General features: G+C 39.3%; 1 protein-coding gene across 1 annotated transcript in view; it reads left to right on the forward strand.

The window, feature by feature from the left end:
• LOC126199604 (protein inscuteable homolog) overlaps window positions 1-27,851 on the forward strand; it is a 105,421-nt gene that overhangs the window by 64,487 nt on the left and 13,083 nt on the right. The window contains exons 4-9 of the mRNA XM_049936532.1: window positions 605-841; window positions 7,048-7,300; window positions 11,796-12,035; window positions 13,730-13,901; window positions 17,230-17,587; window positions 22,158-22,281. Of these exons, the coding sequence (XP_049792489.1) occupies window positions 605-841; window positions 7,048-7,300; window positions 11,796-12,035; window positions 13,730-13,901; window positions 17,230-17,587; window positions 22,158-22,281 (1,384 nt within the window). The remainder of the gene's footprint in view (window positions 1-604; window positions 842-7,047; window positions 7,301-11,795; window positions 12,036-13,729; window positions 13,902-17,229; window positions 17,588-22,157; window positions 22,282-27,851) is intronic.

Below are 27,851 nucleotides of genomic sequence, written 5' to 3' on the forward strand. Positions count from 1 at the left end.
GCTTCAGCAGTTTGAATAGTTTGTAGCTGCAGCCCAAGAAGTTATCCAATTGTCATACAATGTTGAATTACTGGAGCACCAGATATTCACAGTACAGCACAGTAATTGTTACCAACTTATTTCAGTTCACTTGACTGTTGTAGAGTCATTGAATTGTTTGGGCTGAATGATATGCTGAGTTTCTTATAAGCAGATCCTTATAAAGTCGAAAGAAAAATAATTTAAAGGTTAATTTGTGAGTAGGCTGGAAGGAGCTGAAGTGAACATTTTCTTACACATTGTTAATTTATATTGCATGGCAAGGCTCAGGTTACATTACAGCACCATGTCAGAAATTATTGCTCCTGGATACCTGTTTATTCAAATTGAAGAGTATAGGGTACAAATGACAAAATGAAATTCAGTGTTTCCCTTATCTTTCTATCTCTACTGCACATCTTATATAATATCAATCCAGTGCTGGTAATGCATACTTTCATGAGGTATTCCCCCCCCCCCCCCCCCCCCCCCAATCTCCCAACCCTCCTTGTACTGCAGTTTTGTGGGAATATCTGATAACCACTTATCCAAAAGTGAGTCTTTATTATGTAATTTTTCTTTCCAGAAGTCAATCTCTAGAAGAAAATGCAGAACCACATAAAAATTTGGCTGTTCACTGTTGGCTGAAAGATTTAGCTGGTGTATATGAACCAGAGTGCACAACAACACTGCAGAGCAAGTCATTATCAGCGGAAATCACAAAAAAAGTGGAAAATATGGCAGAAGTTCTTTCACATGCTAAGTTTCGGCACTTACAGCAACAAACGACACTTATTTCTACAGAGCTTTCAAAGTTCAGAAGGTGAGTTCTGAGACGAAAATATAAATGTTAGAATTAAATTTGAGCACATCTTGATACTGGTGTCCTGTAGTAAAAAACCAATTTTCATTATTTTACTTAAGAGATGAAATATTACAGTATTCTTCTTGAAGTACTATAATTTTTGAGGAATACATTGTGGCCTAGCTTTTGACAAAAAATCTGTCAACTCAAAACCTTAAATGAACAAAGCTTCAGTTCATTAGGACCTGTAGATTGGAGAGCCTTAATTTCTAAGGCGATTAGTGGTCACATGAAACTAGACTTAAGCAAAGCTTTTTAGTGTTCCAAATAAGAGGTGCGACACAGAACTTTCCAGAGCGTTTTTTTTTTTTTAATAATTTTTGGTCATTTATACACTGTGATCAAAAGTATCCGGACTCTCCCAAGAACATGGTTTTTCATATTAGGTGCATTGTGCGGCCACCTACTGCCAGGTACTCCATATCAGTGACCTCAGTAGTCATTAGACATTGTGAAAGAGCAGAATTGGGTGTTCTGCAGAGCTCACGGACTTCGAACATAGTCAGGTGATTGGGTGTCACTTGTCATATGTCTGTATCCATGATTTCCACACTCCTATACATCCCTAGGTCCACTGTTACCAATGTGGTAGTGAAGTGGAAACGTGAAGGGACACATGCAGCACAAAAGCATACAGGTTGACCTTGTCTGTTGACTGACAGAGACCGATGATGTTGAAGAGGGTCGTAATGTGTAATGGGCAGACATCTGTCCAGACCATCACACAAGAATTCCAAACTGCATCAGGACACACTGCAAGTACTATGACAGCTAGGTGGGAGCTGAGAAAACTTCGATTTCATGGTCGAGTTGCTGCTCATAAGCCACACATCACGCCAGTAAATGCCAAATGACGCCTCGCTTGGTGTAAGGATCATAAACATTGGATGATTGAACAGTGGAAAAATGTTGTGTGGAGTGATGAATCATGGTACACAATGTAGCGATCTGATGGCAGGGTGTGGGTGTGGCGAATGCCCAGTGAACGTCATCTGTCAGCGTGTGTAGTGCCAACAGTAAAACTCGAAGGCGGTAGTGTTATGATGTGGTCATGTTTTTCATGTGGGGGGCTTCCACCCCTTGTAGTTTTCCGTGGCACTATCACAGCACAGGCCTACATTGATGTTTTAGGCACCTTCTTGCTTTCCACTGTTGAAGAGCAATCGGGGATGGCGATTGCATCTTTCAACATGATCTAGCACCTGTTCATAATGTATGGCCTGTGGCGGAGTGGTTACAGGACAATAACATCCCTGTAATGGATGGTCCTACACAGAGTCCTGACCTGAATCCTATAGAACACCTTTGGGATGTTTTGGAAATCCAACTTCGTGCCAGGCCTCACCGATCAACATTGATACTTCTCCTCAGTGCAGCACTCCGTGAAGAATGGGCTGCCATTCCTCAAGAAACCTGCCAGTACCTGATTGAAAGTATGCCTGCAAGAGTGGAAGCTCTCATTGAGGCTAAGGGTGGGCCAACACCATACTGAATTCCAACATTGCCATTGCCGATGGAGGACACCATGAACTTGTAAGTCACTTTCAGCCAGGTGTCCGGATACTTTTGATAACATAGTGTATATAATTGCATACCATACTGGTACTTGCTCACCAGTGGAAAGAATTACAGTAATTGGCTGCAAGCACTTGGGCCCTATAGGATATATGGGAAGGATGGTCTTTTAGATGGGTGTCAAAAATATGAAACTTTTACATCAAGGTTGGAGCTTTGGCTCCAAAGAGGCCCAACAGTTTTTTAGACTCAACATATTGTAAGAAAGGTTTTCGAATTTAATATTTAAATTTTATCTTATGCTGTTTTAGACAGACATCATAAGTTTAAAATAATGTGCAATGATAATTCAAAGCAAGGGGACTTCCTTGGCTGTACAGTCATTTTTCCCTATTGTGTCTTCAGGATTCACCTTCCAAATCAATACACCATATTTGCTGAAGAGCTTCATGCCATCTTTAAGGCATCAGAACAAATAAGGCATCTTCATAATAAAATGTTTATCATGTGTTCCATTTCCATGACTACTCCATTGGCATTGCAATGAATGCACTGAGCAAAGAAAATGAAATGAAACATATTGGACACCCTTATTCTTCTTCAATAGGAAGAAAAATATCTTTCATTCTGCTGGGTACCAGTGCATGTGGAATTCTCGAGAAAACAAGCAAGGAGACAAAGCAGCCTAGGAGGTCTGCAGACAACACATTATAAAACAAGGTACCATTTCCTGAAGAGTATCGTTTCACTGTACTGTCAGAGATCCAGGCAGCTCTGGAAGTTGTGGTTGCTTGCAGTGAAGAACAATATACTGCAGTCTGCACACACACACACACACACACACACACACACACACACACACACACACACAGAGAGAGAGAGAGAGAGAGAGAGAGAGAGAGAGAGAGACAGGAATTTCCACTGTTGTTGTAGTGTATTGTATTTTTTATTGGTCCTATTGTCTACATAGCAGTTTATGCATAAGACATTGGACAAGTCAAGTTATAAATATACGGGCTGAAAGTCATTTCAAGGCATACATATTTAAGGTTACAATAATACACTTTACACATGAGTATTTATATAACACATTTCATAAATTTAAATATTCTTCAATGGAGTAAAAGCAGTGATGCTGTAAATATGACTTTAGAGATTTTCCAAATGTATTGACCTCAGTGATAGCTTTTATGTTTTCAAGAAGTTTGTTATAAAGCTTAACTCCCATGTGAAAAGTACATTTTTGGCACAGTGCTGTGCTGACTTGAGTCATATGTAAGTTTCTGTTTTGTCTGGTAAGGTGCTCATGTATATCACAGTTTTTTTTGCAGTCTCCGGTCCTTGCCTATTACATTTAATTTAAAGAACAAAAGGGTTTCCATAATGTATACACATGGTAATGGAGGAATACCAGATTTCGTAAACAGGGCTTTACAAGAGTCTCTAGGCTTGCACCCAAACAAGATTCTAATGGCCCTTTTTTTTTTGTAGTTTAAAAGTGCTATTAGCTGTTTTAGAGTTTCCCCAGAAGGTGACCCCATATCTAAGATGAGAATGAAAGTACGCATGATATGTATTCAATACTGTTTTCTCACTACAGCATGATTTTAATGAACAAAGAAGGTAACATGTTTTGCTCAGTTCTGCATTGAGATATTCAATATGCTTATTCCATCTGATGTTACTCTGCAGCCAAAGTCCTAAGAATTTGGTTTCAGTATTGTTACCAACTGGTTTGTCATTGATAGAGACTGATGGGATAAACACGTCCTTGTTAGGAACATTGTGGAATTTTAGAGGCAATGGTTTTCTGACTCTGTTTACTGTCTGCTGTAACTGTTCATCGTCGTCTCCTTTTAGTAGAATCGTGGTGTCATCTGCAAATATGATTGTTTTGTGTGCATCAACATTTAAGCTTAGATCATTTATGTACAGAAGAAACAGAAGGGGGTCCAAATACTGATCCTTGGGGTTCACGACATTTAATTTGTTTATAGTCAGATAAGTGATTAGATACAGTTTTTAGTTCAATATTTGTGTGCTTGATGCACACTGCCTGCATACGATTAGTCAGGAAGGAACTGATCCACCTGTTGGACAGACCTTGAATACCATATCTTTCTAGCTTTGATAGCAGAAATTGTGATGGGTCTGTAGTTATTTACATTGTCTTTATTCCCTTTTTTATATACAGGAATAAGTTGATGTTTTTAAAACATCGGGGAATGTGCCTGCCTGAAGTGAGCATTCGCATAAGTGTGTGTGAGTACTTCAATTAGGTTTGATGCGCTCTTCTTTAACATTGTTGCAGGCCAATACCTGCCGATTTGGAATTTTTTAGTCCTTTTATTGCTTTAGCTACTTGTGAAACAGTACTGATGTACATTGATCCTCTACATGCACTTATTTTATATTCATTTGCCTGGGTGCTCTTAAAGTTTGATTGTAACATATTATCAGCAACACCTGTGAAAAAGTTGTTAAATGTGTTGGCTACTTCTAAGGGCTTTGTTACTTTTTTTATTTTTATGTGATAGTGTTATATTTTTGCAAGGTTGTCTGTATTCTCCACATTCTTTTTCTATAACACACCACATAGCCTTTGATTTATTAGCTGAATTATGCATTATTTTGGCTGCTTTTATTACTTTTCTTATTATTTTGGAGTATTTTTTATAGTATGCGCGTACTACAGGTGAGGAATTTTTTGAGTTACATATTTCATGAAGTAGTCTTTTCTTCTGGCTTGAAACCCTTATTCCCTTTGTGATCCAGCTGTTTGTTCTAGAGTTCCCCCATATGGTTAATGTTTTCAGTGGGAATGCAAGTTCAAAGAAATGGGTTAATGTATCAATGAAAGTGTTGAATTTTTCATTTATATCGTTCATTTTGTACACTCCTAGCCATTTTTCTTTCTGTAATAAATTGTTGAAGTAGTTTACATTATGCTGATTATAACTTCGATATGCTGTTCTGAAAGAGATGTTGTTAATAATACTGCCTTGTACTTTTATGCTTAATATTTGAGCAAGATGATCACTAAAACCTGCATTGAAAATTTTTAGTGAGGTGGTGTGTAAACTCTTCTTGACTAGAAACTGATCAAGAGCTGTTTGGCAAGTTTCTGATACTCAGGTAGCTCCTTTTACTTCAGCCTTTAAATTGTAGGACGTTGCAAGGTTCAAAATGGTTTCCCTGTTTCCACTATTCGTGAGGAAGTCAATATTGAAGTCACCACAGATTATCAATTCACAATCCATTTTATTTACTTTATTTAGCAATGAATCCATTTTGTTTAAAAAAAGTTCAAAATTTCCGGATGGTGCTCGGTAAACTGTAGCAATAACAAGATTGAACTGAGTAATTTTTATAGCTGCAATTTCATAATCCTTTTCGACATTTGCCCTAGTTAAGTCAGATAGTGTAATAAAATCTACATTATCCTTTGTGTAAATTGCTACCCCACCCTGCTTGCTGTTTTTCCTGCAGTAGTAAGCAGCCAAGACAAATTTGTTTATTTTTGTATTCTGGATTAATTCTGGGTTAAGCCAGTGCTCAGAAATGCATAACACTGAGATATCATTAAGTTCATGTGTTAATAGTACGTTAATTTCATTGATCTTATTACGCAGGGATTGCACATTATGGTGATAAATTTTTAGTTCAGGCATATTCACGATTTGGTAATTGGGAATCATATTTACAGCATCACATACCTCTAGTTTAAATTAGGAACGTCAGCAGTTTTTTATTTTTGTTCTTCTTTCTTGTTTATTTTGTTTTCCTCTCTGTTGTTGGAAGGATGTTCAGGAAGCTGATAGATTGTTCTATCACTTACAAGTCTTTCTTTAATTATTTCACTAACACGATCACAAACAAACGTTTTCCCTTCATAATTCAAATGCATTCCATGCTTCGTGTGCAGATTTCGATGCAGCTTGCTTATATCCAGTACATCGCACTTAGTGTATTGAGAACACAGTTTCCTTATTTTAATGTTTGTTTTCCGAATTTCTTTGTTTACACACGAACTATAAATCAGATCATGCCTATGAGGAAGTGTGGCAACTACTGAGTTTCTGCATTTCTTAGCTTGTAAAAAATTCTGCAGCGTTTTCACACAAACCTCTGCTTCATTTTTTGCCACATCGTTTGAACCCATTATACAGACAGTCATTTTCTTGCATTAATTTCATCTTAGAGTTAAGGTCTACAACATTTTTACATCCCTTCTCCCGGTTTCACGACACTAGTCACTGCTATGTCAAGATTTATCTCACGGAGCATGCTGGATAGACTGGATGACTGTCTGTTAGTAATAGTACATTAAACTGTGATGGTCATTATTTAAATGTTGGTGTATTACATGATTTGTACCTTAAAGCACATGTTCACTTGCATTCCTCGGTTTGTTAAATTAAATCTTTTTCATCATTCAGTGTTTCATGAGAGACTTACAAACATTGATGAATGCCATCTTCTTCAAATAAGAACATAGATCTCAGCTCTCTTCCATGTGGAACTGCTTCTGTGGTTTCCCATTCTCAACACACATTGAGGAAGTCTACACTGTTTCACACTGAGAATGCTAAATTTTTTGTATTTCATCATATAATCACTTACACAAACTAATGATTTTGAATGTTCAGGCAGCTGGATTATGGTGGTCTGGAGCATGTAGGACCATTAGCGCAGAGCCTGTCTGGACACATCTTGGAATTCTGCCAGGAGGTATCCCCCACTGATACCAACATAGAGCAGCAACTGGAATCAGCATGTGACAGGTTAAGAAGTGTAGCTGCTGCATCACAGCTAGATGCTGACCAGATTGCTGAAAAGACAATGGAACTGGAACATCATCTAAGTGCTTTGCTTGATCATACATTGAAGCAGCACATACTGGTAAGCAGCATTTGAAGAAAATATGATAAACTGTATTTAGAAAAACATAGAGAACATTCAGTTAATTACTACAGCTTATGATCCATTGACATTATATTGCTATTACCCCCCCCCCTCTCTCTCTCTATCTATCTATCTATCTCTCTATTTATTGAAGATTGCAAATACGACTTAAGTATCTGAGAAATGCAAAACATAGCAGGTCAGTGAATACTGTCTGCACTTCAAACAAAACCACATGTGAGAAAAAGTTTTGGAAACAATATGTTTAATGTATCAATGAACTGATCCGAAAAGCAATTTCAGCTTCTCTCACCCAGTAGCCATCTTAGATTGTTAGCAGATGACCTGTCATTTACTGTCTTGTAAAGTCATCAGATGACCCAAATGAATTGCAAAAATATTTAGGTAAGATATCTGTATGGTGTGAAAAGGGGCAATTGACCCTGAATAAAGAAAAGTGTGAAGTTATTCATATGAGTACTAAAAGAAATCCTCTAAATTTTGATTACGTGGTAAGTCTCACCAATCTGAAGGCTGTAAATTCAACTAAATACTAAGGGATTACAAGTACAAATATCCTAAATTGGAACGATCTCATAGATAATGTTGTGGGTAGAGCCAACCAAAGACTGTGATTCATTGGCAGAACGCTTGGAAGGTGCAACAGGTCTACTAACGAGACTGCTTATACCACACTTGTCTGCCCTATTCTGGAGTATTGCTGTGTGGTGAGGGATCCACATCAGATGGGACAGACGGAGACATCGAAAAAGTACAAAGAAGGACAGCTCGTTTTGTATTATTGCGAAGTAGGGGAGATAGTGCCACAGACATGATATGTGAATTGGAGTGGCAATCATTAAAACAAAGGCATTTTTCGTTGCGATGGGGTCTTCTTATGAAATTTCAATCACCAGTTTTCTCCTCCGATTGTGAAAACATTCTGTTGGCAGCCACCTATATAGGGAGAAATGATCGTCACAATAAAATAAGAGAAATCAGGGCTCACACGGAAAAATTTAAGTGCTCGTTTTTCCCGTGTGCCATTCGAGAGTGGAACGGTAGAGAGACAGCATGAAGGTGGTTCATTGAACCCTCTGCCAGGCACTTTATCGTGAATAACAGAGTAATCGCATAGATGTAGAAATAACAAACCAGCAGTTACAGTTGCAAAATGGTTTGTTCATATAGACAGTTCCAATAAGCAGTTAATAAAATCATTTGTTCATAGATCATGTTCCATTAACAAAGTGATTAGTGCTAACCTGTCCACATGATAGTTCTGGGAATTCGTTTGTAAGTGCACACCTATGCATATGAGGAGAAAAGAGAGAGCCACTGTTATCCCCACATCAGGTGTTAGGTGAAATATCCTAATGAGATCACCTGGGTATGGGGGAGGGGGGAGGAATGACTCTCCAGCAGTGGCCTTCTCCATGCTAACATGCAATTTCCTCTCTTTTTTTTTTTGCTGTGTTAATTTTATCTCTATTTTTAGATATCTATTTCATCTTTATCCTATCTTACGTAAGTGACAGATAATAACAAAAAGTAATAGATCACAAATTTTGGGAACCACTAAACCTTTTCGTTGGCTATATTAATCTTCAGCAGGTGCATGAAGATGCCGGGACTGAAAATTTCATAGTTATTATCATCAAGATTATTTATAATCCCCCCCTTCCTCCTTTCCTCACCACCTCTCATCACCAAGCGAGGCAGCACAGTGGTTAGCACTTTCGACTCACATTTAGGTGGATGATGGTTCAAATCTCTCTCTGGCCATCCTGATTTAGGTTTTCTGTGATTTTCTTAAACACTTAAGGCAAATGCCTCTGATGGTTCATTTGAAAGGGCATGGCCAATGTCTTTCCTTAATCCAAGCGTGTGTTCTAGACCTTATTGTTGATGGGACATGAAAAACTAAGATTTCTTCCTTCCTTTTCTTATCACCATGCAACACAAAGATGACACTATAACACCACATACACCACATAACAGTCACCTACACTCAACAGAGGACTAAACTCTCACACACCTTGAGGAAACTGGTCATTGTGCACTTAAAAAGTAAACCCATTCCAGTTAAGCAGTTGAAGCTACTGGTCTCCCTGCCAATAATGCCATATAATTCCTTATTTCTTTCTAACCACCAACACACATAGAGGGGTGTCATAAGTTTAACATGTGTATCTCTCTGTGGCACTTATGCTTCCAAATGAAAGGTCTGATTTTAATGCAGATTTTTTATTTGAAAACTGTTTTAATTGGGATGGTTTTTAGCTATGTTCCATGAATGTCTGTTCTGCCATTTAAATTTCATCAGATAAATTAAGTAAAAATGTTTTCTGCCGGCACACTCTCTTGATATATGCTGCGCAATACATACGAGCTACATCAAGCTACATAGTACCAAATTGTAGAGCTCAAAAAAGACACAAATAAAAGTCCATGAGAACATATGTTTATCTTTTATGATTGACCAACAATGATGATTTTTGTCTTTTGAAGTCTCCCTCTTCAGTACACACAAAGCAGAAAAAGGGTGATCATGACTCAACTGTAAAAGATAAAGCTATCCTCTCACAGCCTTTTTGTACTTCTTTTTGAGGTCTACAGTTCACTATTAAATCAAATGATTGTGCCCTAACAGTTTAGGCATCCTATTGCAAGAGAGCTCAATGACACCCCTCCTTCTTCGGACTTGATTTAGAAATATCACCTCTGCTTATTGCTTGTTACCTAAATTAGCTAAATATATACTAAAACATAGTCAGTAAATGTGTGTGTGTGTGTGTGTGTGTGTGTGTGTGTGTGTGTGTGTGTGTGTGTGTGTGTGAAATAAAGAAAGACACATAAATCAAACAAGTTACAATGGTAAAATTGATGAAAACCTTAAGTGTTATAGACGAACATATTCCTGAATTAACCACTATCAGTCACAACAATAACTGTACTTGGTTGCCAGTTCATAAGCGTGTAGAAAAACGGAACCACCCTTACAAATTATGAGGGAAAGAAGAGCAGAACAACTGTCTTGGTTCCACTTGTTCCCTCATGGCAGAAACGGACTACAGGAAAATTGGTTTCATCTGATTTCACCATTAGATTGTCAACAATACCATGTCTACTAGTAAAATACAAAAAGCATGAAGTAAAACTGAAATTAAAAATTTAAAAAAGACCGTGACACAAAAAATTTCTAAAAGTACAAAAATAACATGACATATTGCCCCTTTAAGTTTAATTTAAGTCATAATTTTTTGATCCTAGCATTGTTGCAGCTAAGTAAATAAAATAAAAACAGAACATATCTAAAAATGATAAAGTATGAAATTTAAATACAAGTAAGCTACCTGGGCAATGTAGGTAAATATCAAAACAAGAATGCCAAGTTATTAATTAATTTACTCCAAAAATTTCACAATATAGACATAACTGTAAATGATGACTGCCCATTTGGGTTGCTGCGCTTGATATCACCTGATGTGGCACATACTTCGTAGCACTATCATCAAACCACTGCAGGACTTAGGCCTCATTAGACAGATTAATGCATGAAACGAAATTCATATGTTAACTATTTAAAAAGATGATATAAAACAAATAGGTAACTCTATTCTTTAACAATGTTAGGCTAATAAAGCTAGATTGGTTTCATATTTTATGTAATAACTAATTATACTTCACTACCTATTTTGAGGTGTGGATGCGAGACACACAGGACTGGAAGAGATGACATGAAACAGAAGAGGCTTATATTTTGTGTAGAGGTTTTTTAAATTTTTAATTTAAGTTTTATCTAATAATAGGATTAGTTACTAATCAAAACTGGTAATGTCAGTATACCCTTAAGCAATTGGAGCTGTTAAGCAAGCAGTATCTCATTTCCAGTAGAGCTTTTCTTGCTACCTGTGTGAAATGCTTCACTATAACTAAAGCTTTCAGTCATTAAGGCCTTTGTCAAAATAGACAACAGACGCACATGCGTACTCATGCAAATGCAACTCACAAACTCGACTACAACTCAGGCAACTGAAACCACACTGTGTCTGTCTTCTATTGTTGACAAAGGCGTTAGTGGCCGAAAGCTTTATTTGTGACAGTCTTTTTGTTGTGCCTATCTGCGATTTATGAGGTGAGTATGAACAAACGCTATTTGCAATAACATAGCGCAAATAGAATAAGACATATTACCAATATTTTATTTTAAAAATCTGACTCATTCTTTATCCAGAGGTATATTCTCAAATGGATCTACAGAACTCTAAATAAATAAATAAATAAATAAATACCACAAAGAAATTCTCTTGTGTGTGTGTGTGTGTGTGTGTGTGTGTGTGTGTGTGTGTGTGTGATTAAAACTGTGTGCCAGGCTGAGACTTGAACTTGGCACACGGAAGTTTCATATTAGTGCACACTGCGCTACAGAGTGAAAATTTCATTCTGCAGAAATGAAATGTCGTGTAATAATTTGAGCTCATGATTACAGGGTTTACTGGCACGTGTGGAGGAACCACCAAATGACTTAGTACTGCGTGCTGCTCTTTCTGGCCTCACAACACTTGGACTGGAGAGTCCAGGAGCAGGACAGTTGGTAGCTGAATGTGGTGGCATTCATAGTTTGCTTACCATCACACTCGATTCTCATTCCAGTTTTGTTCGCACTGCATCACTAAGAGCCCTTGCTGCAGTGTGCTGTGTTGCAATGAGCATACGACAGTTTGAACAGGTGAGTAACACTAATGCCATGTGGAATTCAGCTTTGTTTTGTTTACCGGAACTCTGTATTCCATTGCAGATATTTAGACATTGTTTAAGAAAGATGAAGTGTTCAATAATTTCAGGGAGGAAAGAAATCATAAATCGCAGATAGGCACAACAAAAAGACTGTCACAAATAAAGCTTTCGGCCACTAAGGCCTTTGTCAACAATAGAAGACAGACACAGTGTGGTTTCAGTTGCCTGAGCTGCAGTCGAGTTGGTGAGTTGAATTTGCATGAGTGCGCATGTGTGTCTGTTGTCTATTTTGACAAAGGCCTTAATGACTGAAAGCTTTATTTGTGACAGTCTTTTTGTTGTGCCTATCAACGACTCAGCATCTCTGCTACATGGTGAGTAGCAACTTTCCTATCCTGGATTTTCCATTGTTTGATTTTCACCTCATAAATCCTCTGTTAAAGCCAGTACATTGTCCTTGAGTTGTTGCACTTCTTACTCAGGGCTATTACTCTCGCACCTTTAGCCATTGTTGATGATTAGTCATAGTTTTGAGCACCTGCACAACCGATGATTTAGGTAACAGCAGCAGCAGCAGCAGCAGCAGCAGTGGTGGTGGTGGTGGTGGTGGTGGTGGTGTTTTAGATTCTGTAAAAGGATGTCTAAATTTGTAAAAGTAAATGTTGTATAAACTTAGATTGTAAGAATATGTACATACTTACTTTCACTTCTTTTCTGTTGATACTAAATGTAACTGTATCCTCATTTTGTTGACCTGCATAATATTACATATACAATTTTTGCTGCATGATAAAACTGGACCAATACAAATCAATGCATCAGAAGTGAAACCAATGTCAAGCAAGTTGCTCAGGCAAAAAATCAGTTCATAGTTTAAATGTGTGTCACAGATGCTGTAGAGTATTTATTGGCCCAGAAAAACAATAGCACAAGGGGCAATCAAATGAAAATGAGACACTTTGGAAAAAGTAAGTAAACTATGTATTATTTTAAAAGCTATCATCATAACTATTAATACATTTATCCCACTGTGAGACAGGACAGTCAGTGCCTTTGTGGGGAAAATGTTTGCTGTTGCATACAGAACTGTGATTGTACCCAGGCAAGCACCTCTTCTCCAAAGTAAATCGACAATCGTGAATGTCCTCCTTCAGGTCTCCACAAATACAGAAATCTCATAGGGAGAGAGCACCACAATTACTGCACCAGTGGTACGTGGACACTTTGCATAAATTGAAATGCACCCTCAGGTCCAAATACCCAGGAATGTTGACAAACAACACCATTCTGTTGCAGGTTAATACCTGCCCACATGTTGCCAAGGATGTTCCGACTATGCTGTAGAAATTTTGCTGCATAGCCCTTACACATCCTCCATACAGTTCTTATGTCTGCCCATGTGATTTCCATATTTTTTGAGCCCTGAAGAAAGACATTTGTGGTTTGATTGGACAAAGTAGTGCACACTCGGGTACAACTGCGGTTCCGTAAGCAACAGCAAACTTTTTTTATGAAAGCACTGACCATCTGGTCTGTCAGTGGGTCAAATGTATTACCAATTATGGCATTTACTTTTGAAATAATAAACAGTGTACTTACTTCTTTCCATCTGTCTCATTTTCATTTGATTACTCTTTATAGCATACAGACCGTAAGTGTTTCAGCAACTTAGAAATATCTTTTCAGGCAGGTGGTGTTGAAATTTTATCTGAACTACTAGCAGATGAATCGCGCCCTATATCAGAGTTGTCTGAAGCTGTTGGAGTTTTGGCTCAAATTACTTCTCCTTGGGTAGAAGATAATCACAGTGTCCATGGTTTGGCTGAACATTTGCCATCACTAGTCAAATCCCTCACGAGTAAGTTGCTTTAACTTCTTAAGTTTCATTGCTATTATTTTTTTTTATTCTCATGTAGTGCAACCAAATTTGCTGCCAAAACAAAGGTAACACAAATTGGCATTTATGTAAATTATTGCTAATTATTTGTGTCAGTGGTTACTAAACCATCACCTGCTTTGTCTACACATTTATTTTATAAATACCCTCTTCCTGTTACACAATTCATTTAACACAGAAATTTTATAGAACATCGTGTTACTGTTAATAGTTTTATTTGCAGTTTCAGTTAGATCCTGAATGTGCACCCACGTATGAATTTTTACTTATTTCGTGTGAATGATCAGTGAGGTACTGGTATTTCATAATTCTTGTCATAGACATTTCTTTCTGTTACTTATGAACTTCTATTATATATGAGGCATTGCATGTTGGCATGGTTTGACAGAAAACATGTAAAAATCACCTTCATGTGGTGCAATCTAGTATTACAGATGGCTTGAAAACAGATGAAAATAATTTATTATTTCACTGTCAGACTCCTAATAAACAAGCAAACAAGTAGATAGAATATCAAAGAAAACTCTACTGCTTTCAGAGAAATACTACTGTAGGGAAAAGAATCGTTAGTAATTGATGGTATAAGATAGCATATAAGTGCATTATTTAAAATATTCAAATATATTTGTAAACTAAAGTCTAATTTCAGAAAGTGATGCCACCTAGCAAAACATTTGTTACATTGGATTAGATTGATATGAATGTCTATAGGGGCTGGAGAATATTGGGAAGGGGGGGGGGGGGGGGGAGAGAATTACCATAGAGGAAATTGCTGAAGTGTAAATTCATGTGTTTCAGATAATGGAATGTTATAAATTACTAAATAGGATACCATGCAGCCAAACTAAACTGGTGGCCAAAATTAAAGCAACAAATGGAAAATTTGCAAAGTTGCATTCATTCTGCCACATAAAGTATAAACGTGATAGTAAAGTAGAAACATTGTAAATAATGCAGAACGTAAACAAATGCAACATGCATAATGGTAGACAAAAATGTTCTTCGTGTTTTCAAACTTAATGGATCTCCTCAAACATTCCGACAACTAGTCAATCTCATATTGAGGCAGTAAGAGGCAGTAACCCCCATACTTCCTGCAGAGCTTCTCGCAAGTCTTGGATAGTGGTTGGTGGATGCTGACGTTATGCAACCCATCTCCCAGTGCATCCAAGACATGCTCTATGGGATTCAAATCAGGATAGTAAGCAGGCCACACCATGCGTGCAATATTTTCCATATCCAAAAAAACATCAACCACCCATGCTCTATAAGGTCGAATATTATCATCCATCAATACGAGGTGTGGGCCCACGGCACCTCACGGCAACTGCACATGAGGTCCCAATATCTGGTCACAGTACCTGATAGTAGTTAAACCTTGCTGATTTATGTGTACAGTTTCATGAAGAAGTGTTCAAGAGATCAGCATAATCCCTGTCCACATCATTATGGATCCTCCTCGAGATTAGTCTCTTGCCACACTGTTTGGGTCCGGAAATCATGTTCAGCATTCCCTCCAGATGCAAATCCATCAAGAATCACTCTCCAGATCAAATCGTGACTCATTTGTGAAAAGACATTGACCCACTGTTCAACCATCCAGGTGTCATGTTGACGACTCCACTCTAGATGTTCCCTCTGTGAAGAAGCATCAGAGATACACACAAAGCAGGTCTCTGACAATAATGGACACACTGCTGAAGCCTCTGCCGAAGCCTAATGTGCACCATTTGCCTCGATACAAAGTTTCCAGTGGATGATGTGAGGCCGGATACCGGTTGTCGTGCGGTACTAAGACGTTACCATTGTGCCTTTAAAACTAAATAACGATCCTCTATTTCTGATGTCACATACTGCATCGTCTGTAACTGTGTTGATGTGGAACTACCCGGAAAACATTACCCTGTTTTATAGTTGCCCTGACGGCATCATTGTCATGTTTGTTCATTGACCGGAATGCCATCTTCCATGAAGAATGCAATCAAAGGCACATCTGTTGACAGTTTATATGATTATGTTGTGAATTAGACATAGGATGGATAAATAGCAGTTTGTGGCTCTAATTTTGACACCAGTGGATGATGATCACAATAAGTGAAAATATAAACTACTGATATGACAGATATTACTAGAGAAGTGATAGGACTCAAGTAAACTAAGAGATGACAGATATTACTAAGCAAAAGTCAAGAGTGATTGAGGACGTGGAGCACTGCTGCAAATTTTGATGAAATTAGCTGCAAAGTGTGTGTATATGGGTGTTATCTGCAGAGAGAGAAAATTCATACAATTGCTGTGTTACCTCAAAAATATGCTGCAAAGAGTGTTGATTACACAAATGTCTAGTGAGTTGAAACCCAAGTCAGGTTGTCCAGAACCAGAAAAAATTTTTAAATAATATTTCACTACCTAACCACCTTTGTTCAACAGTCCAATCCGACTAAAGCTTGTTACAATTCATATTTTATCTGCTTTGTGTAGCCTTCTCTCTCTCTCTCTCTCTCTCTCTCTCTCTCTCTCTCTCTCTCTCTCTCTGTTTTTTTTCTTTACATTAACCCTTTCGTGGCTTCTAGGGCCAAGTGTGAAGGGGGTGGATGCATTGTGTGCCTCACCGGTGGGCAATAAAGTGTGGTGCAGACCCCATGGGGCCATGGATCCAAATTGTCAGCAAGGCACCGTCTAAGCTGGTGGTGGGTCCATAATGATGTGGATTGTCTATACATCGAATGGACTGGGTCTTCTGGTCCATCTGAACTGATCATTGACTGGAAATGGACTACTTGGGGACCATTTGCAGCTGTTCATGGACTTTGTTCCCAAACAATGATAGAATTTTTGTGGATGATAAGGTGCCATGCCAGAACATTCTGGACAATTCGAGCCAATTATTTGGCCACCCACATAGATTTTCATGCCTCAATTGTCAAGCATATTAACACACAGAACAGGATAGAGAGAACTGAGTTGTTTACCACTAATTTGGTCCACCTTATCTTAGTCTTTTCGTGCATCAGTCTGCTAAATTTTGTGTGATATACCTACTGCTCATTTGAACATAAATTAAGTTTTTGATGTACAGTGTTTAGAAGAATGGGGGAATTTCTTGATCTCTTAAGAAAATCTCCAACACCAGTTAGCAGCTGTGAAGTCAAATTTGTTTGTAAATAATTAAGTTTTATTTTCAATAGTTGGGAACTCAATTTGTTGTTTTTTATGTTTTTCCAATAATAACATACATGTAACTAAAACTGGATAAATAATTTCAGTGAGTACCAATATTATGTTTTAGGGATGGCAACTCCAAAAGCTGATGAGCAGACCTTGCTGTTAGTAGCAGCTGCACTTGCCAATATGAGTCACCTAGAGCCAAGGTGTGTCTGGCCCCTATTGGAATATTCAACAATAGGTCACCTTCTGGCAGCAGTAAGATCCCAAGGGCCAAATGCTCCTGTTTTCTTAAGAGAACAGACTGCTACTTTACTTGCAAATGTAGCAGCAGTTCCTGAAACAAGGCATTCATTGGCATCGCAGGGAGCTACACTTGCTCTTGTGTGTTTTCTTCAAGTACGTTCCTGCCCGTTGCAGACAGGAGCAGAAATTACAGCTGCAGAAAGATTACAACAAAAATCTGCTATTGCACTGTCCAGGTAAGTGGTACATGATGTGATTTATTAAAAAGTTCTGAAGTTTTCATATGTATGTTTGAGCAGCAAAATCTACTTTCATGAATGTTGACTTATTAAGATACTCTATCACCATCAAGCTGGCTGATGATTACATATCATCATAAATTTTAGAACAAGATAGTTAGTCATACCACAGTATCATGTATCATTCTGGTAGATCCAATAAATATAACTTGCCAGACCACTTATAAATGTACATTGTGGAAGTGGAGGGAAATGTTACCACTAACCATTTCATAATCATCCTGTAAGCAATAGGCATATCTGATTCCTATTACCTGCCAAGCTAGAAGCATCTCAAGGAACTTGATGAGCACTAGCTGAGTGAATTTGATAAAGAAGTGCCTCCAGTGCCAAGATTTCCAACACCACCATTTCTCTATCGCTAATAGAATAAGAGTATGCTTCATCCATTCATCACATTCTGTAGCTTCCATCATGTAGGAAAACCTTCAGGGTTGTGGAACAAATCAAAACATACATTAACAAAGAGGAGCAGCTATTAATACAGCAGCTGTGTACTGTTTTAAGGATGAACCATCACAACTTTGCCATTTACTGTTTGTGCTTATGCAGGCTAAAAATAAAACAGTAAAATTAGTTACTTTGAAGAAAAAAATGAAGAGTCCAGGATGGAATAACAATATTATGAAAAAGCCTGATTGCTAATCACTTTGAAAAAAGCTGCTGCTTGTTCAGATGATTGACTTTGTGTACAATAGTGGAATATTGGACATTTTAGAAAATGGAAATCTGACTCGAAGTGCATGGATTGCATTGTGAGAAACAGAGAAGTCTCCATAACAACTTTTGGTTAAAAAAAAAAAAAAAAAATCGGTATAGGGCTACATGTAAGAAAACTTTATTTCAAGAGGTGGAGGTGCTAGATTGTAGACAGTCACTGTATCCTGCAAGCCTTCTTTTCATTGCACATACAACATGGTTGTTTTTTACTGTCTCCTGTCCACTGTCAAGGCATAAAGACCACTGCACACTTCATGCAGCAGAGAGACAGAGCAGTCACACAGCAGACCCTCTGCAGGTCAGTGCATAGCACTCATGCAACACAGCACTCTTGAGTTTGAAAGGAATTGTTCATTTTATAATTTTATTGGTGCTGTTGGTGGGTAACATGCTACAGACAGAGAACCTCTGTTATCTGTTTCCCCTTATTTAAATTATAAACGACATTGCTTTGTAGTCTAATGGCTATGTTATACATTTACTTCTATAGTTGCGAGTTAAAAGAGCAGATTTAGTGATGAAAATATTTTTTTCAAATTAAATATTTGAAAAAAGGTACATAATGGGATTCTACATATCCAGTTCCTGGACAATAGAATGGAACTTCTCACCATATAGCGGAGATGCTGAGTCATGATAGTCACATCAAAAAGATTCATACAATTATAGCTTTCAGCCATTAAGGCCTTTGTCAGCAATAGACACACATACACACAAGCGCGCACACACTCACGCAAATGCAACTTGCACACACGTCTGCAGTCTCAGATAGCTGAAACCACACTGGCTGAAGTTGCTGTCCTTGATACCTGTATACAAATATGGAGACACTAGAATAATTTAAGCTTAATCAAAAGACTAAGTTTATCATATGTACAGATTCCCTGAGTGCACTACAGGCTGTTGAACCAATGTACTTGATATGAAAAAAGATCCAGTGGAATAAAGTATAATTATGCTGGATATTAGAGTATGCAGGGATTCAGGGGAAAACAGAAACTAAAGTAACTATTTAGGGATAGATTCAAAAAAGTTGCTCTAAAAAGCTAAAAATGTGTGTTTATCTCTTATATAAGATTATCTTCCGTGGTGAAAGTGGCGACTTTTCATCTGTGCTTTACCAATCTTTGTATGCAGTTTTATTAACCACTAGCATTTAGTATACTGATATGGAAGCCTATTCTCCATATTATGTTTTTATGAGAGAAGTGTGGGGCGAGAGTCACATTCCTTTGCAGAATCTGCAGTGTCCCCTAAATTGACTGAAGGAAAAATGAGGTGGTTGAAGTGTCTCAACCCCCCACGCCCCCTCCTGCCAGAAATGCAGAGGCCAATTGTCCACAACAATTACAATATGATCAAAACTTGTATTCAGTTTTTAAAGACTTTGTCATAATTGGTCCATAAGGCCCCAACCATCCTATTTTTCGTCAGTCAGCCATCTGGCTGTATGTCTTTTCTTCTAGAATGAATTTTAATCTATAAACACTTTATAATTTTAGAAAAGTTTATTTTTCGCTTGTTCATTTTTTAAACCTACTTTTAATTTAATTCAGTTTGAAGGTGCTGAAGACTAAATTTTGAGTACCCAGAAAAAATTTCTGTCTCCAGTTCTGGAATTTTGGTATGCTGTGGTAGCAATAGCTTAACATAGTTCCGTGAAGTAATTTGTTTTCATTCTATTATGCCCCCATCCCCTCCATTTTCTCTCCCATTCTCCATTTCCTTCCCTATTTGTCAGCTGCAGAATATATTACTGACTTCTATCTCAGATATTATTTATACATACTCTATTGTTTCCACTTTTTTGTTTACTTGGGTTTGTGTCCAACCATTACATATTTTTGATGGATTTTCCATTCATATTTAAGATTGTTGCCATAGTGTTCATACAGTAATTACTAGTCTTAAGTAGAATTGGTGTAAAGTTCTTCTTCGTCTAGTTCTTCAAGAATTACAATTGTATATTGTTGTCTAATGTATTCAGACTGCTGCCTCAATTGGTCTTTATTTTCTATAGTTATACACTCCTGGAAATGGAAAAAAGAACACATTGACCCACCATACTTGCTCCGGACACTGCGAGAGGGCTGTACAAGCAATGATCACACGCACGGCACAGCGGACACACCAGGAACCGCGGTGTTGGCCGTCGAATGGCGCTAGCTGCGCAGCATTTGTGCACCGCCGCCGTCAGTGTCAGCCAGTTTGCCGTGGCATACGGAGCTCCATCGCAGTCTTTAACACTGGTAGCATGCCGCGACAGCGTGGACGTGAACCGTATGTGCAGTTGACGGACTTTGAGCGAGGGCGTATAGTGGGCATGCGGGAGGCCGGGTGGACGTACCGCCGAATTGCTCAACACGTGGGGTGTGAGGTCTCCACAGTACATCGATGTTGTCGCCAGTGGTCGGCGGAAGGTGCACGTGCCCGTCGACCTGGGACCGGACCGCAGCGACGCACGGATGCACGCCAAGACCGTAGGATCCTACGCAGTGCCGTAGGGGACCGCACCGCCACTTCCCAGCAAATTAGGGACACTGTTGCTCCTGGGGTATCGGCGAGGACCATTCGCAACCGTCTCCATGAAGCTGGGCTACGGTCCCGCACTCCGTTAGGCCGTCTTCCGCTCACGCCCCAACATCGTGCAGCCTGCCTCCAGTGGTGTCGCGACAGGCGTGAATGGAGGGACGAATGGAGACATGTCGTCTTCAGCGATGAGAGTCGCTTCTGCCTTGGTGCCAATGATGGTCGTATGCGTGTTTGGCGCCATGCAGGTGAGCGCCACAATCAGGACTGCATACGACCGAGGCACACAGGGCCAACACCCGGCATCATGGTGTGGGGAGCGATCTCCTACACTGGCCGTACACCACTGGTGATCGTCGAGGGGACACTGAATAGTGCACGGTACATCCAAACCGTCATCGAACCCATCGTTCTACCATTCCTAGACCGGCAAGGGAACTTGCTGTTCCAACAGGACAATGCACGTCCGCATGTATCCCGTGCCACCCAACGTGCTCTAGAAGGTGTAAGTCAACTACCCTGGCCAGCAAGATCTCCGGATCTGTCCCCCATTGAGCATGTTTGGGACTGGATGAAGCGTCGTCTCACGCGGTCTGCACATCCAGCACGAACGCTGGTCCAACTGAGGCGCCAGGTGGAAATGGCATGGCAAGCCGTTCCACAGGACTACATCCAGCATCTCTACGATCGTCTCCATGGGAGAATAGCAGCCTGCATTGCTGCAAAAGGTGGATATACACTGTACTAGTGCCGACATTGTGCATGCTCTGTTGCCTGTGTCTATGTGCCTGTGGTTCTGTCAGTGTGATCGTGTGATATATCTGACCCCAGGAATGTCAATTAAGTTTCCCCTTCCTGGGACAATGAATTCACGGTGTTCTTATTTCAATTTCCAGGAGTGTAGTATATGGCGCGCGCGCACACACACACACACACACACACACACACACACACACACACACACACACAGGTTTCATAAAATTTCCTTAGGATTAAAGCATGTTATTGTTTAAAATTCCTATATTTTGAGAAGAGTTTCTCCACGTCATCAACTAAGTCCATTGATAATCAATGACAAAAAGAATGTTATTTGGTCTGAGATGACTTAATTTGAAATTTTTACACAAGTTAACATTGGCACGAGAACTATATTGAAATTTTACATAAAGTTGTTAGCTTGATCTTGATTTTTCTGTGTCCTAAAATAATGTATACCCGTAAGTTTCAAAGATATTATATTTGAAATTGCTATTTACAGGCTTTGCACCGACAAAGCTGTGGCTCAAGAGATAGTAGATCTGCAAGGGGTAACACGACTGGTGAGGCTGTGCCGGGAAGATCGTGAAAGGAATCACAGTGATGGAGTTCTTGTTGCCTGCTTGGTAATAACATCATTTCTCCTATCTCAAACATATTTAAACAAATTAGGTCTTATAGTCTTAGGCCTATTTCCTTTAGTGTCATATACACTCATCAGGTATTGTATTAGAGGCATCTATTATGCTGCATATAATACTCCTTTCTGTCTTTGTAATGAGAATGATGTATAATGGTTTCTACAAGACATCAAAAGAATTGGGGAGCCATTACAATCCATGACCTCCTGCAACTAGTAATGAATTGGTGCCTTGTCACACTGCATGTATAATTCACCTGTTGGATGTAGTATGTGACAGGTGGGGATGGATGATGGAACAGTAGATTCTGTAACATTTGTTGGTGAGATACAAAGATTAGCACATCAGGTGCCACAATTTCATCCTATGCATACACCTCTCACATGAGAATCCCTTCACCAGCTAACAGTATACTGTTCGCAAGGAGGACATCGCCTTTTAGTTTCATTGTGCTCATATCCTGCCTTCAATGTGTCTCAAGAGTCAACAGTACAGGTGACCTGTTGTGATGTGAGAGACCCAGTGGTTGTTTTCTTGACCTATGTCGATGTCTTTGCTTTGTGGAGTGCAATTAAAGTAATACACATGTGTGGCAGTGGCTTCTATATGCTGTAGAAGGTGGTGTTTGAGGATAATGTGATAGGCCACTGGTTGTGGTTGTTGTTGCTGTTGCTGTTGCTCAATATTGAATTTGTGAGTGATTTGCTGCAATGCAGCCTGTGTGCTGACTGCTGTCATCAATGTGTTACCTGTGGTAGTTAACTCTGGCGGGGCAGGTTCCCTGAATTGAAGTACTCACAGTACGTCTTTGACATAGTGGCACTTGAGAAGCTCAGTGCGTGCATGAACTCGGAGGTGCGCTATCCCATGTTCTGTGTATTCAGGACATGGCCACAATCAGATCTTTTAGTATTGCACATCTTGTCGATTGTGCACTAGACTATCAGGCCAATAGCCAGTAGATGCTCTGACAACAACCCAACTGTCATAGTAATTGGAGTGATCTTTCTGTGACACCATGCCAATCTCTAATTCAGTTGCTCCATGGGTGTGTACAGTTAATGACCTGAAAAAGTTTCTCAGTAGGTCGTAATTAAGAAACATGTTAATGCAGCTATTGCTACAGGGGAAAAAATCAAATTGAATCAGTAAAAGAAGATAAACTTGTTGCATTCCTTAACTGTAAAATCGCATTACAGTGTAGGCTTCTGTGGTTGGTGTCAAAATGGTTAAAATTCTCCTAACCATGTCATTGTATAAAATACTTTATATTTTAGACTATTAAACTGACATTTGGGCTGTATTACAATGGCCTTCCTCTGGGCAAGAATGGGTCTTGCCCTGAGAAAGGCTATTGTTATACAGCCGAAATGTTGGTTTAACAGTTTAGAATAGAAAGTATTTTATACAATGACATGGCACAACATTCAGGAGCATTTTAATCATCTTGCCCAGTCATACATAATATGAAACACTGCCTATATTTTGTGTTGAAGTAACATTAAAACATACCATTTAAATTTTTAAATGCATTTATAAAATGCACAATGAAAGTGCCGTATATTTTGCCAAGTGTAGTTTGTGTATCGTTAAGAATTTTGTTATTACATTGGCTAATTATGTTGTCTCTACATTATTGCAGCACATTATTTATAGTTTTAATTACAGCATAGTGAAAATGAAAGTTGCATTCTGTGCCAGGTGTGTGCGCACAACCACATTCATGCGCTCTCTCTCTCTCTCTCTCTCTCCCTCTCTCTCTCACACACACACACACACACACACACACACACACACACACACACACACACACACACGCACGGGGGGGGGGGGGGGGGGAGAGAGAGAGATGGAGAGAGAGATAGAGAGAGAGAGAGAGAGAGAGAGAGAGAGAGTTGAAAACTTCCTTATTTCCTGTTGATTCCATATGATAGACTCAGTGACAAAATCACATGTAGTGTTCTTGGTATTCTGTAGCACTCTGCATGTTTCCCAGTAAATCTACCTCATTATTGTCCATTGTATGAATGCTAGCGAGGCATGCTCTCTGCTAGGTAGAACTACTGTACATCATAACTGAAGACAAAAGTTATAGGAAAGAACCTCTGGTTAGCCTACAAGCAGTAATTGAAACATATCTAGTATAAACATAATTTACTTCTGGAACACAGTGACCACTGGAAAATGTGTACATAGTAAGCAAAATACATCAACTATTTCTATACCTAGCAACATATCACTGTAGCACCACCACTATTTTTTGGCGCTACTGAGTAAAATAATGATGCTGCCACAGCTGTTGCGAAAGGCTATGGGAGCGGGCAAGAATGAAGCAGAACAAAACACCATTACATCAGATGCAGCGATGCCACCAGTTGATTTCCACTTCACAGGCTGAGTCAGAGGCAGCAACACATTAACAACAGCAAGTGGAAAGGCAGAGCAATTGTGGCATAAGCTGGATGTTTACTATAGTCCCCAAGCTATGTGCCTGTTTTGGCGTACGTGATTGGAAGCAGTGTTTCGGCGAAACAAGTAGATACCAAACCAGCATAAAACCCATCATTTTTACCCAAAGAGATCACAGTCCGCAGCACTATCTACAAGGGGACGTCTATGCCTGTCAGCAGGAGACATGGTCCTGCAAGCAGCCACTATGAGACTTTGCATTTACCAACTGCAGGTCTACTGCTGGCACTAAATCCACTGTGGACTTAGCACCCTCCAGCCAGTGGACTGGACTCACTACACCCACAGCCAGCCTTCTACCCAGGGAGCAGCTGTTAAAGGCTGGATGGTGGAGCTGCTCAACCAAGGCATACTAATGTAATCTTTTGTTCACAAGAGCAGACACCGTTACTGGGTGCTGTCTTCTGCTGCAAGTATCATGGCGAGTTTCTGTGCCTATTAGCACACACTGTCCAGAAAGTGCATGTGCTGCCATGGCCTCTGCACATCAGCATTCCCATCTAGCCACTGGCATCATAACATGTGCCACCAAATGCTGTCTTTGGCAAATGCCCAGAGGGGACTGCCACTGCAGAGCGTAACTACGAGTCTTGTAGCTGTTCTCCTATGAAGTGTGTGAGTATGACTAATAATGACATTTCTGTGATCGACCATCAGTCATCAGCTTGATGACAACCCACCGCCTCAGTTCAATCCTGCTACTGTAGAGATCATTCACCCTGGGCATTTCCATTTTGGTGTCAGATTTGGGATCAAGATCTGCAACTGGGCCAGGAACCTCGTCTAGAGCCACAACTTCCAGTGTAAACACATAGTAATGTTTAATTTTGTTTCTGTATGTGAAATGTGTCAGGTGAACTCTGACAAGTTTGAGACTGTGTAAATATGAATGTTGGTTTTCACCTGATTAATACAGGAAATGTGCCTTATCATGAACAAGAGGTGTGGCTTATTGTCTAGAAGTATATAGTGTATTAATGTGTAGTGATTCTGGAGGTGAAGATGAGTTTTATCAAGAAGTATTATGATAGAGTTATAATTAAGTCATTGCATTTTTGTTGTATGTACTGAATAAGAGTTTCCATGATGTCAGAGTATGAGAATTATAGGAAATATGTGCTAGTCAGTGTCATTTAATAGGGTTAATTATCTCATTGTTGATGCTCCCTGGAGGGAATGTTGCTAAGAGTAGCAGCTGAGATAGCTCAAAGTAGTAACATCGTAGAAGTTAAGGCGAGTGACAAAGAATCATAAGCTCCAATATCATGTGAAAATGTGGAGTAAGGATCATCTGTAGTGCCAGACAGAGTAAGTGTATGTTCAGGGTGTAGCCGGCCGGAGTGGACGAGCGGTTCTAGGTGCTACAGTCTGGAGCTGCACGACCGCTACGGTCGCAGGTTTGAATCCTGCCTCGGGCATGGATGTGTGTGATGTCCTTAGGTTAGTTAGGTTTAAGTAGTTCTAAGTTCTAGGGGACTGATGATCTCTGCAGTTAAGTCCCATAGTGCTCAGAGCCATTTTTCAGGGTGTATACGACCCGGGACAACCGGGAGAAAACCTGGAAAAACCCGGGAATTTTTTAGAATTCTGGGAATTTTTCATTGTTTTAGTTTTCTGTTAAAGTTCCATAATTTTGACTGGTAAGAACCATTACTATAACAAAGGATATTACTGTATCCTGCTACTGCAGAATAATACGTCAACAATAGAACATAAACGAGAGAAAAAAAGGAAAATAACTGAAATTGTAAACGAAATGCGCCATATACAACAACGACACATAGTCCTCATGCAAGCATCTGCCAACAGCAAATATGTCAAAGGCTTTAGGAAGACTATGCAGTACTTCGTAACAACAAGTTCCCTCCAATGAGCGTGAAGTCACAATTGTTTACATTTGATTCGTGTTAGCAATTACAAGCGGGCTCATGTGCATGCGCTGTTGAGTCGTGTTTGAGTAGTAGATTCTTCCACTTCTGGCTACAGGAATGTGGCTGTTACTGTGCAAGCAGTTGCAGCAAGCAGCTAGGTGCTACTGGGAAAAGGGGGCACCAAATTAATATTCTCGAGGAAAAAAAAAAACTTGTTTCACAAAGCCCCCAGCATCCAGCACACGTTCATCTATCGATCATTTATATGATTTTGAAACACATTGCTGTTGTAATGTTACTTAAAATCCATCTTGATTGCAATTTTTTTTTTATTCATATAACCGGTTTCGGTTCATTCAGAACCATCTTCAGATCTGTAAAAATAATGATACTAATTTACTATTTCACGGAAGCAAATCTTTTTCATCCTATCTAATCAACATCAAATGTACCAGAACATACCTGATATTTCAGTTACAGGAGTAACCCGTCAAATCCAGCAACTTTCACATGCTACGTCACATAAAATTGGTTGGCAGAGTGCACGTCATTTATATTAATTATAACACTATTACCGACAGGTGGCGTCTGGTACATTTGTTACATTCCATTTGCACATACTGTATTCAGTAGATCTTTTTTTTTATATTAAAAATACTTAATTCAAATATGTAGATGTCAATGTTAAAATTTGTACTTATCAGAATTAAAAAACAGTAAAATTATCATTTTTATACGATCTAAAAAACATAGGACGATTTATATATCTATGGTGCTGGTGTGAACTTGTTTTCCTCTACGGTCTGCTTCCGTGGTTCCCGCCATTTCGGTGTTGTGCCGCGGTCTGCTCAGTCGTCTGATGTCCATCGCTGCGGGCAAGAGGGTCGCACAGGAGGGCCCCGTCAATGACGCCAGGCGCTGCACACATCTTCCGGCTTCTCCATTGTGCACCATCTCTCATCCCTCGGCCTGGATCTCCACACGCAACAGTTGTCATCTTAGTAGGTTGTCATAAATGCTAAAATAGGCATTGTGATTGAATTCGCTTTGCTCATTGAGGATTAAATCCGGATCTTTATTTTTGTGGGTGTATATTTCAATTTCTTCCAAAATGTTAAGAAACCGTCCCTTATGAGCTGTATGCAGGATGTCTAAATTGTGTTCAATGTTTGTGACTGAGTGCTTTGTCGCACCCATATGCACCCCAAAAGCTGT

The sequence above is a fragment of the Schistocerca nitens genome, chromosome 8 (genome assembly GCF_023898315.1).
Source record: "Schistocerca nitens isolate TAMUIC-IGC-003100 chromosome 8, iqSchNite1.1, whole genome shotgun sequence".
Taxonomy (NCBI): Eukaryota; Metazoa; Arthropoda; class Insecta; order Orthoptera; family Acrididae; genus Schistocerca; species Schistocerca nitens.